At 43.1% G+C, this 16,546-nt stretch overlaps 1 protein-coding gene and 1 pseudogene across 1 annotated transcript in view; both read right to left on the bottom strand.

Moving 5' to 3' along the window:
• Position 1: 1 nt before the first annotated feature.
• Positions 2–12,458, bottom strand: LOC113110614 (atlastin-2-like; annotated as a pseudogene).
• A 1,553-nt stretch (positions 12,459–14,011) lies between these two features.
• Positions 14,012–16,546, bottom strand: part of LOC113111278 (heterogeneous nuclear ribonucleoprotein L-like) — a 27,573-nt gene continuing 25,038 nt past the window's right edge. The window contains exon 13 of the mRNA XM_026275890.1: positions 14,012–15,134. Coding sequence (XP_026131675.1) covers positions 15,079–15,134 — 56 coding nt within the window. The 3' untranslated portion in view covers positions 14,012–15,078. The remainder of the gene's footprint in view (positions 15,135–16,546) is intronic.

The following is a 16,546-nucleotide window of genomic DNA, read 5'->3' as shown; positions in this document are numbered from 1 at the left end:
TGTCTGGGAGGTGAACACACACCTGCTCCCACAGGGTCAGTGTCAGCCGGTCGATGAAGCAGCCCAGCTCTCTCAACTCTCCCGAGTACCTGACGTAGATCCAGGACGCAGAGCGAGAGCAGCACCAGACCCATCAGCAGGTCACACAGCACCGCCACAGAGCTCACGCCCAGGAAGCCCGTCAGCACCGACGACACGTACATCAGCAGCGTCAGGAGGAACAGTGTGGCGGGTGTGCGTGCGGCGAGGAACATGTTCTTCCCGTGGTTGTGTTTGAGGAAGCAGGCGTAGGCCTCGTCGATCTCCTGCTCCAGCTGCTCCTGATAGCGGCCGCACAACTCCTCACCTCCCATCTTCTTCACACCGCCAGAACTGACGCACGCAGCTCTGCTTCAGCTCCTCGTGACTGCGCTCCAGATCCACCGGACACATGTAGGGTCTGTCTCCGCCGCACACCTGCACACGGAGAACACGCGTGTGTCACGGGACAGAGATCATGTTGACCAGGTGATCAGCTGAGAGACGTACCTGCTCCATGCTCCTGGTGTACAAGTCTTTAGCTCCTGCTACAGCGGCCAGGTTATTAGCTTCAGCCGTCGCCTGCAGCACACACACACACACACACACACACACACAGAGAGACACACACAATTATATTCCTTCTTAGAGAAAAAGGATTTCCAGTCAGGATTTAGACCGTATCATAGTACTGAGACTGCTCTCCTTAGAGTTACAAATGATCTGCTCTTATCATCTGATCGTGGGTGTATCTCTCTATTAGTTTTATTGGATCTTAGTGCTGCGTTTGACACAAATTGACCACAACATTCTTTTGCATAGACTTGAACACTTTGTTGGCATCAGTGGAAGTGCATTAGCATGGTTTAAATCGTACTTATATGACCGCCATCAGTTCGTAGCAGTGAATGAAGATGTATCATATCGATCACAAGTGCAGTATGGAGTACCTCAAGGCTCAGTACTGGGGCCGCTACTCTTCACGCTTTGTGTTACCCTTGCTTAAAAACAGCAGCAGGTGAATACAGTACATACACTTTTTTGTTGTTGTTGTTTTACTCCATGTAGTTCTGAGAGCTGAGGTGCTTATTTAGATTTTCTCAGATGCATCAAAGTAAGTGCACAAAGGCTCTCTCAAACACACACCAACATGCTTTTAAACTCCATATAAATGCCAGAAACAGTTTTTTTTTGCACAGGCCTATCTAAAGGGTTAATGGTGCCACCTGGTGATCAACTGTAAAAAATGACAAATTTGATCTCAAATTTGAAAACCACCATTAAGAATGCATGATTATATGCAATCAAAAAATGTAATTATAATGGAAGTCAATGATGCAGAAACAGCCACAAGCCATAAATGGGAAACAATTAAATTTGATGCTGCACAAAAAACCAACAATGCATCAAAGCCAGTGTTGTTAATAATATTTTTACATGTCCAAAACTGTGATAAGTTAAAAAAAATTTCCAGTCCACAATCACTTTATATATTGAAAATAAATCATTTTTTGTGTTTTTCCCCCCAAATCAGTGACATCATTTATGAACTTGGCAATAAAAAAAAAATGATCTGATAGATATTTACAGGAGTTTAATTTAGTGGATGTTTTCATCCAGAACATAACGAAAGGGTAGTGAATTTGAACGATACACAAGGGTTAACTAAACTAATAAATCAAGAAGGATGTCGAATAAATTGAATTCAACTGCTACAACTACTAATGTTGTGTTTGTTTATTTTTTTCTGGATCCTTTCATGATTTAGTACAAAAATGCATGAAACTTCGAAGAATGAAAATGTAACAATTTCTTAGAATTGTTTGGGCAAACAAAGAGCTGAACAATAGACGTTTACGGTTTAAATAACGACATGGACTTAAACTTTTGTGATCTTGTGAGATATTCTTTCAAAATAAAGTCCTGGATTAAGACGCAAATAGATCATAACTTCTTCAGGTTACACTGCACATAACCCATGCACGTGAGAGATCTTAGATTATACCAAACTCATCTTTTCTACGAGATGTGAAGATCATGTCTGTACCTGTAACATGGACTTGGGATGCGGCAGTTCTTCACCCTGATAGATCTTCATGTAGGCCTGCGACAGAGAAGCACACGCTCAATCCCAGCATGCATCTGAACCACAGAGACCAGATGGAGAAGTGTGTCTTACTCTGAAATACTGCAGCAGATCTCCACACGTGACTTTAGAGCCGCTGATCTCCTTCTCCACCAGATTCTCAGGAGCCAGAAGCAGCGGCACCAGATTCACCAGCTCCCTCTTGAACTCACCATCGATGTCTGCACACACACACACACACACACACACACACACCAGACACACACACACATAAATACACACAGTGTGTTTGCCGGAGCTTGTGTTCTCTGGTCATCGGCGGGGACTCTCACCCTGTAAGCGGCCGTCGAAGTGTGGGTTGATGGCCACCTTGAGGCCGGGGTGAGGCAGCAGGAAGCAGCTGATCTTGGAGAAGCAGGAGTTGATGTGCTTCCTGACGTTCTGCAGCTCTTCATGTTGATTTTGTTTGACCTGAGAATCACAGCATAGTTCAGCTCATATGATCCGTGATAAGAGCAGGAGAAACCAGATTCCTGCATGTCACATGACCCACCTGCAGCCTCTTCTCCAGGAACTCATTTCCTCCGTCCAGACCGAAAGCGTGTTCGTACGGGTAACTCCAGTCTCGAACGAGAAACATCAGCGACTGCAGACCGACAAACACACACGTCACTGATGTCTCTCTCTCTCTCACACACACACACACACACACACACACACACACACACTCTCTCACACACACACACGCACACACACACGCGTCACTGAGGTCTCTCTCACACACACACACTCACACACACACACTCACTCACACACACACTCTCACACACACGCACGCACACACACTCTCACACACACACTCACACACACACACACTCTCACACACCTGGAAGGGTTTGAGGTAGATCTCCTCCATGGCGAGTCGGCCGTACTCTGTGAAGAGCTGAAGCAGCAGAAGCACACATTATAATACAGAGAGTATCTCAACACCTCGCTCTTTCTCTAATGCAGTGACACGACAACATCTGAGTGGACTGATGAACAGGTCAGACATGCTGAAGATCTAGAGCTGATGATGTGAAGAACATCTAATCTAATCTTTCTAGAAGTAAACAGATGTGACACAAAGCATCACAGTTTTCCTGCAGATACACACCAAACTGCATTTGAGTCAAATGTAAAAGTTAACTTTAAAAACAAAATATAAAAATAAATAAATAAAAGATAAATAAACTAAAATTGTAAAAATAAAAACTAAATTAAAACAAACCTAGAACTAATTTTAGCCTTTTAATTCCCTTTTTTTTTTTTAATGTACTGAAAAACATTCATCTGCTTACAAAACCTTCACTTGTCACAGTTTCTGAAAGCTGTCACTCAAACAGCACAACACACAGTTCTCTGTGTAACACACACACACACACACATCTAACAGGAATTACAGTTTTTTCTAAATGTTTACAGTTTTTGACACTATGGCTCCCACAAAACAAACACTACTTGCAAAATCTTGCAAATTCAAACACTTCTTTGGAAACTATTTAACTCTTCTAAAAATGGCATTTTTGTTCACAGTAACTCTACACAAACATACAATGATTAGCCACAAACATGCTGAAGTACTTCACAATTAACTCATTTAGCACATTTACCCCCCCCCCCCCAGATCTACTGTATATGGATCATTTGTCCTTTCATGCAGTCGACAGATGGATAACATGAGGCAGTGATGGAGCCTAGAGAATATCCCTAGAATACAAGATATGGGGCAAACGCCCATTAGAGACTGCGTCTCGTATCTCTCGTATCTCTCGTATCTCTTGTGCCTCGTATTTACATCACACGAGCTGTATGCTAAGTGCAATATCACACGAGTGCTAATGTGATACTCATCTTATACAACAGTTCATTAAGAACTTAATATTGTGGTATTTAGACACACTGTTGTCTGTTTTGCTCACTTTTGCCAACAGAAATATACAGACAAATCTGAACGGTTCATCTCAGAGCAACACACAGCGGCATTGCATTTCATTTCATTTCTTAATCCACGTTTTGAAAAAATTGGGAGAACTATTCGGCTTGTTGAACCACTGGCCATCGTCGCAGCGCAGCACCGACGACCGGTGTGTGACATCATCATCAGACGACCGGTGTGTGACATCATCATCAGACGACCAGTGTGTGACATCATCATCAGACGACCGGTGTGTGACATCATCATCAGAGCGACCGGTGTGTGACATCATCATCAGACGACCGGTGTGTGACATCATCATCAGACGACCGGTGTGTGACATCATCATCGTACGACCGGTGTGTGACATCATCATCAGACGACCGGTGTGTGACATCATCATCAGACGACCGGTGTGTGACATCATCATCAGAGCGACCGGTGTGTGACATCATCATCAGACGACCGGTGTGTGACATCATCATCAGACGACCGGTGTGTGACATCATCATCAGACGACGGTGTGTGACATCATCATCAGACGACCAGTGTGTGACATCATCATCAGACGACCGGTGTGTGACATCATCATCAGACGACCAGTGTGTGACATCATCATCAGACGGACCGGTGTGTGACATCATCATCAGACGACCGGTGTGTGACATCATCATCAGACGACCAGTGTGTGACATCATCATCAGACGACCGGTGTGTGACATCATCATCAGACGACCGGTGTGTGACATCATCATCAGACGACCGGTGTGTGACATCATCATCAGACGACCGGTGTGTGACATCATCATCAGACGACCGGTGTGTGACATCATCATCAGCATCAGACCAATCAGTGTGCAGTGCTTTGATGTCACACACCGGTCGTCTGATGATGATGTCACACACCGGTCGTCTGATGATGATGTCACACACCGGTCGTCTGATGATGATGTCACACACCGGTCGTCTGATGATGATGTCACACACCGGTCGTCTGATGATGATGTCACACACCGGTCGTATGATGATGAAGTTGAAGAAGCCTAATGATTCAGTGAACCGTTCATAATGAGTAAAAGACTCGATGACTTAATCAAGACACTACCAACACCTACTGGCAGATTTAGTTTAGTATTTAGAGTATCATTTCATTAAAGAAATAATTTCATATTTTACAGTAATAATAATGAAATTAAGAAAATAAATTCTTAATGTGATAGTTCACCCAAAAATCACAATTCTCTCATCATTTACTCACATGCTCCAAAAGAGTATATGTAATCAATTACACCAAACTAAATATTTCTATCTTTTGTAATCTCTGTTTAAATGATCTTCTCAGAGTAATTTCTCCAAATATGATGTGCAATTAATTAATTAATCACAACATGTAATTAGATTTTAAAAACAAAGTAATCGCTTACCAGCCCTAATATATACACATTTAAATTTGACACACACACACACACACACACACACATATACATATATATATATATATATATATATACACATATACATACATACATACATACATACATACTACACAGATGTTTATTCAGTTTGTTTTACTATATCAAACTGAGAATGTTATGGCAAAGATGTTTGCATTTGAGATGTGCTAGTGATATTTTAAATGCATTTCGCAAGAGATGGGGAATTTTGCATTTTGTGTGTAATTCTTGGAAAAGAGGCGAAGGTTTGAAAATGTGAGCAGTTATTCTGCTTTGAGCAGCGCGTCTCACCTGAAGATGCTGCAGGTCGTCTTCTTGAATGTTTTGGGACAGGTTATAGACCTGCACATGAGAACAGGAGCGTCAGGACACTGCGTGTTCTCTCAGCGAAGCACACGTGATGCGTGTCGTACCTGTACAGAGCTGATCATGGTGCTCAGAGCAAACAGTGTGGCACAGTCTCTGATGGTGGACTGACTGTCAAACACTCCCTGTGTGTCCAGGAGCAGCACGGCCACCTGCCGACACACACACACACACACACACACACACACACACACGGGTTACTGAGCCAGCACACACACACACACACACACACACACACACACACACACACACGGGTTACTGAGCCAGCCAGCACATACACACACACGGAGCGGCTCCAGTCACAGAATGAGTGGAAATCACATCAACACTGAAGTGACGTGACCGTCTGACACAGGAACACTACACCAGATAAGATCAGAGTGTAGTGTATCAGTCTGTGACCAGGGAGAGATTCACTTCAACACCTGAACACTTCCCAGAGGCATACTGTACATCTTCTGTGTCCAACACTCAGCAGAAGTGAGAAAACACGTGTTTATTACAGCTGGAATCTGGATATTGGTCTTACAAAAACAGATGGGTTTTTTCTGGTTACAGGAAAAATATCAATAGGAAAATGTATATATATATATAAAAACAATTATATTTAATAAGTAGAGCAAGAGAAAAAATATTTTTATTTTTAGAAAGTAAAATAATAAAATGCATTAAAAAGTACATAAATAGAATACAAATATAAAAAATAAGAATACAAAATAATAAAAATATCAAATAAAAAACTAATATAAATAAATCTATAAATGAGTTAAAACAAATGAGTAAAAAATTTAAACAAATTATAAAAATATTAAATGCAACAAATAAAAAAGAAATGTACAGAATGAACATAAATATCAAAATAAAAAAACAAACACAGATACTGTATTGTGTGTGTGTATTTGATGTGTGTGGGTGTGTGATGTGTGTGTGTGTGTGTGTGTGTGTGTTTACCCTGCTGCCGTCTGGTTTCTCCACCACGAACACATGACTCCAGGCCTGGATCCCGGTGGTCTCCCGCTCACAGCCCCCCGCCAGGTGAAGCCGGTCAGCGGCTCGTCATCCCCCCCCAGCCACGCGTCTGACCCCTGACACACACACAACATGAGTCCTGAACTCAACAACACGCTTTCAGATCAACATGTGTGAGTGAGTGAGTGAGTGTGAGAGAGAGCGAGAGAGATTGTGTGTGTGTGTGTGTGTGTGTGTGTGTGTGTGTGTGTGTGTGTGACAGAACACTCTTTAGGGTACATCAAAACTATAATGCACTCATGGAAAGAATATTTTAATCCCGAAAACATTTTGTGCACATAAAAAAAGCCCAACATTAATAAAATCCACATTATAAATTATTATAAAATCTAAATTTAGTTTTAAATTCAAGATAATATTTCGTCTACAAAGGTTCTATCAAACACACTAGTGGTCAACAGTTTAGAATTATTTAGATTTGTACATGTTTTTAATGAAGTCTCTTCTGCTCACCAACACTACATTTATTTGATCAAAACTACGGTAAAACATTAAAACTGCAACATTGATAAAAAATACACGACTTCAAAAGTTTAGGTTAAGTATGATTTAAAGTAAATAATAATAAAAAAATAATAATTCAAGAATGCATTAAACGGTTTAACAGTGTCAGTAATAGGGCTGTGCAATTAACCAAAATATGGTTTCAGCCTCCAATAATTCCAGAAACACAAAAATAAGATAAAACTTATTTCACTTCCTTTCTATTGATGTGCTTTCACTCCTCAATAAAAGCACAATTTCACGTGCAGATCAGTAAAATCATGTAACGTGACTTTGCAAAATGGAACATGTTTGATTTATTAAAGTTGATTATATTAATTATTATTTTTAAAAGCGTGTAAGAGAACTCTTCTGTAGAACACTGCCGTGCAGCTCTTAAAGTGACAGCAGCCTAATATTCCTGCTCATGACTGTGTGCTTGATATTAATCAAACAACTAGAGACAAAGTCACTCACTGCTCTTCACAGAAGGACTTTTGTAGCGTTAAGTAATAAACAGTGCTTTAAGTGGCCGGTACGCACCGGTACTCAGTACCAACACTTCCAAATATAGCTCTTGAGTGTACCGCCACCTCTCCATGCGCCCAGAATGTGTTTTTATCGTACCGGTACGTTCACTTGAACATCTGTTTTAATAGAGGATTTAATCCTTTGCCTGCGCTGCCGCTTTTCAGAGCGCCCTTCACAATGCAAGCTTCCTAATTCTTCCTAGTTCGGAGTATGGAGCTTGAATCATTTGAGTCAGTTCGTAGCGGGTTCGCGAATCATTTGAGTCAGTTTGGAGATCGCGAATCATTTGAGTCAGTTCGTAGCGGGTTCGCGAATCATTTGAGTCAGTTTGGGAGTTTGAATGCAGTAATGCAGCAGCTCTTTCTAAGGGTATTTTTTCAAAATCCTTTTGCACATTTTATTAATGTTCAGTAGTTCTTTCTAGCTCAAGCAAATCCACAAACTAATAAAAGGATTTATTATTAAGGTCGCCTGTAGAATGCTGTATATAAAACCCTTCAATATAGTTTGTGTTACCTCAGGGGATGAGGGGAGTCATCAAAAAAAAAAAAAACAGAAAATATTTTTTTTTTGGCTATAATAGAGTACCGGCACCTCTTTTGGGACACTTAAACACTGGTAATAAATGAAGTTTAATCCTTACAGTGAAGATAATGCTGTTATATATCTCTAAATAAATTTTTCAATTCAACGTTTTGGTCACACGGCCCACTTATAATCGTATTAAATAGGCTAATCATGATAATACTGACCAAAATAATAAAATTAATTGTCATAATCAAGTACCCTACAGTAAATAAACCTCTAATGTTACACAATATTTCTATTTTAAATAAATGCTGAGAATCCTGAAAAATAAAACGCATCATGGTTTCCATAAAAATATTGTGCAGCAAAACTGTGTTCAATAATCAGAAGTGTTTCTTGAGCAGTAAATGATCATATTATTCTGATTTCTGAAGATCATGTGTCACTGAAGACTGGAGGAATGATGCTGAAAATACAGCGGAGCATCACAGAAATACATTACACTTTAACACAGATTCACACAGAAAACAGATGATTTACATTAGAATAATATTTCACTGTTTAACTGTATTTCTGCTCAGAGAAACGCAGCTGTGGTGTGGTTCTGACCTGGCTGTACATGTATCTGAGCAGGAAGTCCAGCAGGAAGGACTTGCCCTTGCGGAAGGCTCCAGCTACAGACAGCACCACGGCGTGGAGATCCTTCACTCGCTCCTGCAGCAGCATCCTCTCCAGCGCCTCGTCGTCCAGAGAGAACCGGTGCTGCTCCTCGTCAGAGAGGACGATCTGCAGCGCTCCAGACACATCCAGCCGCGGGTCAGAGGTCGGCTCCGCCCCTGAGACACACACATCCACTCGTTAACCCCTTCCAGACACGTCCATCCACGGGTCAGAGGTCAGCTCCGCCCCTGAGACACACACATCCACTCATTAACCTCTTCCAGACACGTCCAACCGCGGGTCAGAGGTCAGCTCCGCCCCTGAGACACACACATCCACTCATTAACCCCTTCCAGACACGTCCAACCGCGGGTCAGAGGTCAGCTCCGCCCCTGAGACACACACATCCACTCATTAACCCCTTCCAGACACATCCAGCCGCGGGTCAGAGGTCAGCTCATCCCCTGAGACACACACATCCACTCGTTAACCCCTTCCAGACACAAGTCCAGCCGCGGGTCAGAGGTCAGCTCCGCCCCTGAGACACACACATCCACTCATTAACCCCTTCCAGACACGTCCAGCCGCGGGTCAGAGGTCAGCTCCGCCCCTGAGACACACACATCCACTCATTAACCCCTCCCAGACATGTCCAGCCGCGGGTCAGAGGTCAGCTCCACCCCTGAGATACACACATCCACTCATTAACCCCTTCCAGACACGTCCAGCCGCGGGTCAGAGGTCAGCTCCGCCCCTGAGACACACACATCCACTCGTTAACCCCTTCCTGACACAGGTCAGAGGTCAGCTCCGCCCCTGAGACACACACATCCACTTGTTAACCCCTTCCAGACACGTCCAGCCGCGAGTCAGAGGTCAGCTCCGCCCCTGAGACACACACATCCACTCGTTAACCCCTTCCAGACCCGGGTCAGAGGTCAGCTCCGCCCCTGAGACACACACATCCACTCGTTAACCCCTTCCAGACACGTCCAGCCGCGGTCAGAGGTCAGCTCCGCCCCTGAGACACACACATCCACTCATTAACCCCTTCCAGACACGGGTCAGAGGTCAGCTCCGCCCCTGAGACACACACATCCACTCATTAACCCCTCCCAGACATGTCCTGACACAGGTCAGAGGTCAGCTCCGCCCCTGAGACACACACATCCACTCATTAACCCCTTCCAGACGCGGGTCAGAGGTCAGCTCCGCCCCTGAGACATACACATCCACTCATTAACCCCTTCCAGACGTCCAGCCGCAGGTCAGAGGTCTACTCCGCCCCTGAGACACACACATCCACTCATTAACCCCTCCCAGACACGTCCAGCCGCGGGTCAGAGGTCAGATCCGCCCCTGAGACACACACATCCACTCATTAACCCCTCCCAGACACGTCCAGCCGCGGGTCAGAGGTCAGATCCGCCCCTGAGACACACACATCCACTCATTAACCCCTTCCAGACACGTCCAGCCGCGAGTCAGAGGTCATCTCCGCCCCTGAGACACACACATCCACTCATTAACCCCTTCCAGACGCGGGTCAGAGGTCAGCTCCGCCCCTGAGACATACACATCCACTCATTAACCCCTTCCAGACGTCCAGCCGCGGGTCAGAGGTCAGCTCCGCCCCTGAGACACACACATCCACTCATTAACCCCTTCCAGACACAAGTCCAGCCGCGGGTCAGAGGTCAGCTCCGCCCCTGAGACACACACATCCACTCATTAACCCCTTCCAGACACGTCCAGCCGAGGGTCAGAGGTCAAATCCACCCCTGAGACACACACACACACACACACACACACACATCCACTCGCCGCGGGTCAGAGGTCAGCTCCGCCCCTGAGACACACACATCTGCTCATTAACCCCTTCCAGACACAAGTCCAGCCGCGGACTCGTTAACCCCTTCCAGACCAGACTAACACCAGCGGACAACAGGCTAAACCGGTTCTGAACTAGTCCCAGGAGTCTGATATAAAGCTGGTTTTCAGTGTGTGTGAGCAGAAGCTGATGATTACTGTACTCACACCCCGGTGAAACCACTGTACTATAGTAAATAATACTTCACTATAGCTCAGTCACCGGATCAGTGTGTTTGTCCTCAAAACAGAGCAAGAACGCCGTGACCCACATCGGCTCGTCTAAAGTTACCCACAAACCCCAGCGACAGACGCAAACCAGGCCAAACCAGTTTAACCTCAAAAACAGACTCTGACACAGAAAACACAACACAGCCGTCACAGACTACGATAATAACAACATCCTCAGACAGACTCCAGATAGAGACAGAAATCTTCTGCATTCATGTCTTCGGACTCATTTCAATTCACCAAGCAAACGATCACACGCATCCTTTTACAAGAAAACTAAATGTGCATTCAGTACAGTGTGATTTCAGATGTTTGCAAATTACAGAGTAAAACAGAGTATTTTTAGAGTAAAGACAATGTAACATTTAATTATTCTTCTCGCTTTCACTTTAGTTAGTCTTAGTAATTTTGCTGCTTTATAAAAGTTATTTTTAAAAATGTTGCTAAAGACAAAATGCATAATAGTTTAGTGGAAACAAGCCATACGGTTGTCATTTTTGGCCCATTATAATTATATAATAATACAATTATTTTCACACCAGAAGGTTTTTCAAACAGAAGCACCCATCCCTCACAAGAGAAAAGTGTTGAGAGCAAAGCAGCACTCACATCTCACCCACAGAACCACAGTTACCCAGAATCCTCCTCTGCTGACGACTCTAGACAACTGAGAGAGAGTTTCTCAGGACAACACGGACCCAAACTAACTCTACACTAGCTGAGATCATTCTCACACACACACACACACACACACACACACACACAGACTGACTGACAGAAATCATCTGCAGCATCGGTTCTCAGGTGATTTCACTGATTCCTCTCATCGACACTTGAATCTCATTCGGCGCGCTTTTAAAACTGATATTTAGTGGTGTTTAATTCATTCCGATGCTGTGTGTGAATTAATTCTATTATTATTCATTTTACCGCAGCATAATCGCCGGTCTGCACGCGACTCCCGCCAAACGGCCAGAACGCGCCGCGTCGTTAATGCGATCCAATCGCGCCGCGTTTACCTTCGTGACGGCGGCTGTCGGTGCAGTTCTGTCCGGTGTGATGCCGGTGCTTTAAGCTGCTCTCCTCCGCCATGTTGACCCCCGTTCAAAATAATCGCTCGCGCGGCGCCTGAAGACACTCCTCCTGCGCGCTCCTTTATCGCAGCCTCGCGCCGAGCAGCGCGTCCGCGTGTGCGTGTGCGCGCATATACATCAGTTCTGAAGAGCACTGATAAACAACTGATGAAGGAGAATTACTGACGTGAATAATTCATGAGGTCGAGAATAATGAGCTGCTAATGCTCTTATGAGTTTATAATCGACACAGTCCTCATGCACTCCACTCTGTGTGTGTGTGTGTGTGTGTGTGTGAGAGAGAGAGAGAGTGTATGAGAGAGAGAGAGTGTGTGTGTGTGTGTGTGAGAGAGAGAGTGAGTGCGTGTGTGTGAGTGAGTGAGTGCGTGTGTGTGTGAGTGTGTGTGTGTGTGTGTGTGTGAGTGAGTGAGTGCGTGTGTGTGTGAGTGTGTGTGTGTGTGTGTGTGTGTGTGTGTGTGAGAGTGAGTGCGTGTGTTGTGTGAGTGTGTGTGAGAGAGAGAGTGTGTGTGTCTGTGTGAGTGTGTGTGTGTGTGTGTTCAGGACACTCAGCGGTGCTTCAGGATATGAGGATCTCCACAGGTTCATCTGGATCAGGAGTCTGGCTTTATTTCTCCTGTCTCTCTCTCTCTACACATTAATAAACAATATTTTAGTCCTAAATCACTGTAGATATATTCTCTAAAACGTAAATGGTTAAGATATGGCAACATGTGCAAAAAGCTATATTTAATTTGTTAAAATGTGTAAGATTGAAACAAAGTGCTTTCTTGATGATGAATATACAGTAAAAGCTGGTTATTTTTTATTTAAAGCTCATTTAGTTTATCAGTCCTGATATTTGACCCGATTCGTTCATGTGACACACATTAGTGTGCATCATCTTTTCAATCAAATCTTTTAACCCTCTCAAGGCAGGCGTTGCTGATTTGCAACAGTTAAAAACTAACTACCCTATTACTCCAAATACATACAGTATTTGATTTTTTCTTTTTACTCAGAAGTACCACTGCACTGTTGTCCATTAGCAACAAACAGTTTCATCAGCAGATGGCAGTGTAGTCTCACTTCCAACGTGTCTGTTTCCATGGGTTCCCTGAAACTGATTTTCTTGGCATCAGTTTCGTGTAATTATCACTATCAACCTCCATTAATTTGAACCTAAAACTGCATAAGAAGAATCATAAGTGTATATAGACAGTAAATGCCAATTAGTAGATTTTATCTCTATATTTTTCCCCTGGTGCAGCTCTATTTTAACGTTGCAGATTTGCAACATGTGGCCAGATGGGTACCACTGGATACCACATGCTTTATCTACTAGTTTGCCTATATTGTGAGCAACAATTTATACTAGGGGTATTTTCCTGTCACCAGTGTTTACGTATTACTTTGAGTAATATATATGCTATATGCTATAAATGTGAAATGAACACAGCCAGTAGGTGGCAGCAAGTATCACCTTGTAATAATGCTGCATTTTGGAGGGATCAGTATCTATATCATTAACTATATGAAATTATATAAATATATAAATTCCTGCCCCCATATCTTAAATTTGTTTTCATTCTAAATGTATTTTCACACACACACACACACACACACTCACACACACACACTCAGAGCAGTGTTCCTCCACAGAAACCAAATGTGATCTGAAGCAGACTTCAGTATGATGAAGATGAAGACATTCAGACTCGTTTAAATTGGAGATATACTATTTTTTTAATAAAAATGTTTAATTAGTATTTTTTATTGCCCTTTGTTCATTTTAGATACAGTTCCTTCATATTATTTACACATTTGAAAATAGGATTTTATTTAGTGATGTTTTTTGTTTTGCTTTCAGTTGAATAAATGTATTTTCTCACTGTTGACCGCTGCATTTAAATCAAACTAAAGAGGTCCAGAACGGATCTGAAGGCTTCACGTCCAGGTTTCTGCAGGTCGTATAACGTTTCACTCTTCCACAAATGAAGGCCTGAAAACATTTTTAAATCAGAGCAGAACGTCTTCATAATTCATATTCGTTCAGAAATCATGACATTAAGTGTTGCATACACTGCAAAGAAAGTACTGTAGTTTTGTCTGGTTTTAAACCTCCTTAAATCGAGATGTGTTTACTGTAGGCGCACGATCAAGATATGAAGAGTTCATGATTAAAACAAGAACAAATATCTGCCAATGAGGAATGAAGACTTTCATTTGAATTAAGCTGATTTCTCTATTCTTCTTTTAATCATAAACTCACCTGATTTTGATTCTCAGTTTCTCAGAAAACAAGACTTCTTTCTTATTTTAAGTCATTTTGTTTCTCCAGTATCGTGATTGAAGAACCTGGAAATCCTGAGGAGGAGCAGCAGTGTTTTACAGTGAAGAGCTTCATCAGATCTGCAGGAACTGAACAGAGAGATGGGGAGCGGAACTAACTAGCAGTCATGTGATGTGTGTCTGGATCTGGATCATGTGACTAGTTAAGGGTTAACCCAGCGGCGGATCCGTTAGTCTCTAGTGAACCCGCTGCTGTACACATAAATAATAAAGTGTTCATCACGTCTTCAGTCGGTCCAGATCAGATGATGATGTCATCAAACACCAGTGTCCTTCATCACCTCTTTTGGAGTGACATCATTATATTATGTGTGTGTGTGTGTGTCAGTTTCCTGGTTTGATCAGGGTCACAGATGAAAAACTAAAGAGGGCTTATTCTGAAGGAGAGTCTCAGCAGGTGAGGATGATGAAGATGATGAAGACGGTGGTATCAGTCGCTCTGGCTCAGAGGTGTGAGGAGGTGGAGAAGCACAGCTTCAGTGTGTACGGGTTCGAACCGTCTGAAAAACAACAAGGAAACAAACGCTCAGCTTCAGCTCATCTGCTCTCTGTCTACAGCTGCACTCAGACCTAATAATGTTCATTATTTAAGAGACGGATCATATAAAACACAACTGAGGGACTCGTGTGCATCTCTTCCAGAAGCCTCTGAGGTTCACTGATGCTCCAGAAGGAAACACGACGTACTGAGAGGGGGTGAAAACTTTTGACCAGAATGATGATGTGCACATTTCTCTCAGTTTGTCTTCTGGAAATGGTGTAAACTTCACCTGGAGTTTCTGAAGGGCAGTGCCAGATGACAAAATACCATATTTAAACAAACTAAGAAAAAATGACATCAGTATAATCCTGTTCAAGAACTCAACGCATTAAGAGCCAGGGTGTGAAAACTTTTGAAAAGAATGATGATGTGTATATTTTTCATAGTTTGTCTTCTGGGAAACATCACCTGAATCACCCGGAGCTTCTTAATGGCACTATGACATAAAAAATACATGATGTTTAATAAAACTATGATCACCATCCTGTTCAAAAGTTTTCAACCCCGGCTCTCAATTCGTCGTCTTTTTCTGGAGCATCAGTGAACCATTTTTTTTTTACACAAATCAAAAATTGGTAGATCTTGCCTTATAATTTGGAATGAAATAAAGGGCCCTGCTGAAAAAAAAACTAAATGAGTTATGGTTTTACTGGTTATAATGGGACTTGTATTGCTTTTACTGCTAATTGGTCATCTTCTATTGGTGGCTTGTTAAAACCAATACATCCTAATAAACCATGTCCCAAAACACACTACAGAAAACCATTTTATAATAAAATGTGCAAAAGGATTTTGAAAAATACTGCATTCAAACTCCCAAACTGACTCAAATGATTCGCGAACCCGCTCCGAACTCGCGAACTGATTCAAAGGATCCGCGATCCCGCTCCGAACTCCCAAACTGACTCAAATGAGTCGCGATTCCCAAACTGACTAAAATGATTCGCGAACCCGCTCCGAACTCGCGAATTGATTCAAATGATTCGCGATCCCCAAACTGACTAAAATGATTCGCGAACACGCTCCGAACTCGCGAACTGATTCAAAGGATCCGCGATCCCGCTCCGAACTCCCAAACTGACTCAAATGAGTCGCGATTCCCAAACTGACTAAAATGATTCGCGAACCCGCTCCGAACTCGCGAATTGATTCAAATGATTCGCGATCCCCAAACTGACTAAAATGATTCGCGAACACGCTCCGAACTCGCGAATTGATTCAAATGATTCGCGATCCCCAAACTGACTAAAATGATTCGCGAACACGCTCCGAACTCGCGAACTGATTCAAAGGATCCGCGATCCCGCTCCGAACTCCCAAACTGACTCAAATGAGTCGCGATTCCCAAACTGACTAAAATGATTCGCGAAC

Source organism: Carassius auratus, chromosome 11 (genome assembly GCF_003368295.1).
Source record: "Carassius auratus strain Wakin chromosome 11, ASM336829v1, whole genome shotgun sequence".
In the NCBI taxonomy this organism is placed as follows: Eukaryota; Metazoa; Chordata; class Actinopteri; order Cypriniformes; family Cyprinidae; genus Carassius; species Carassius auratus.
Note: the sequence above shows the minus strand (reverse complement) of the source record. Positions and strands in the feature narration are given on the sequence as shown.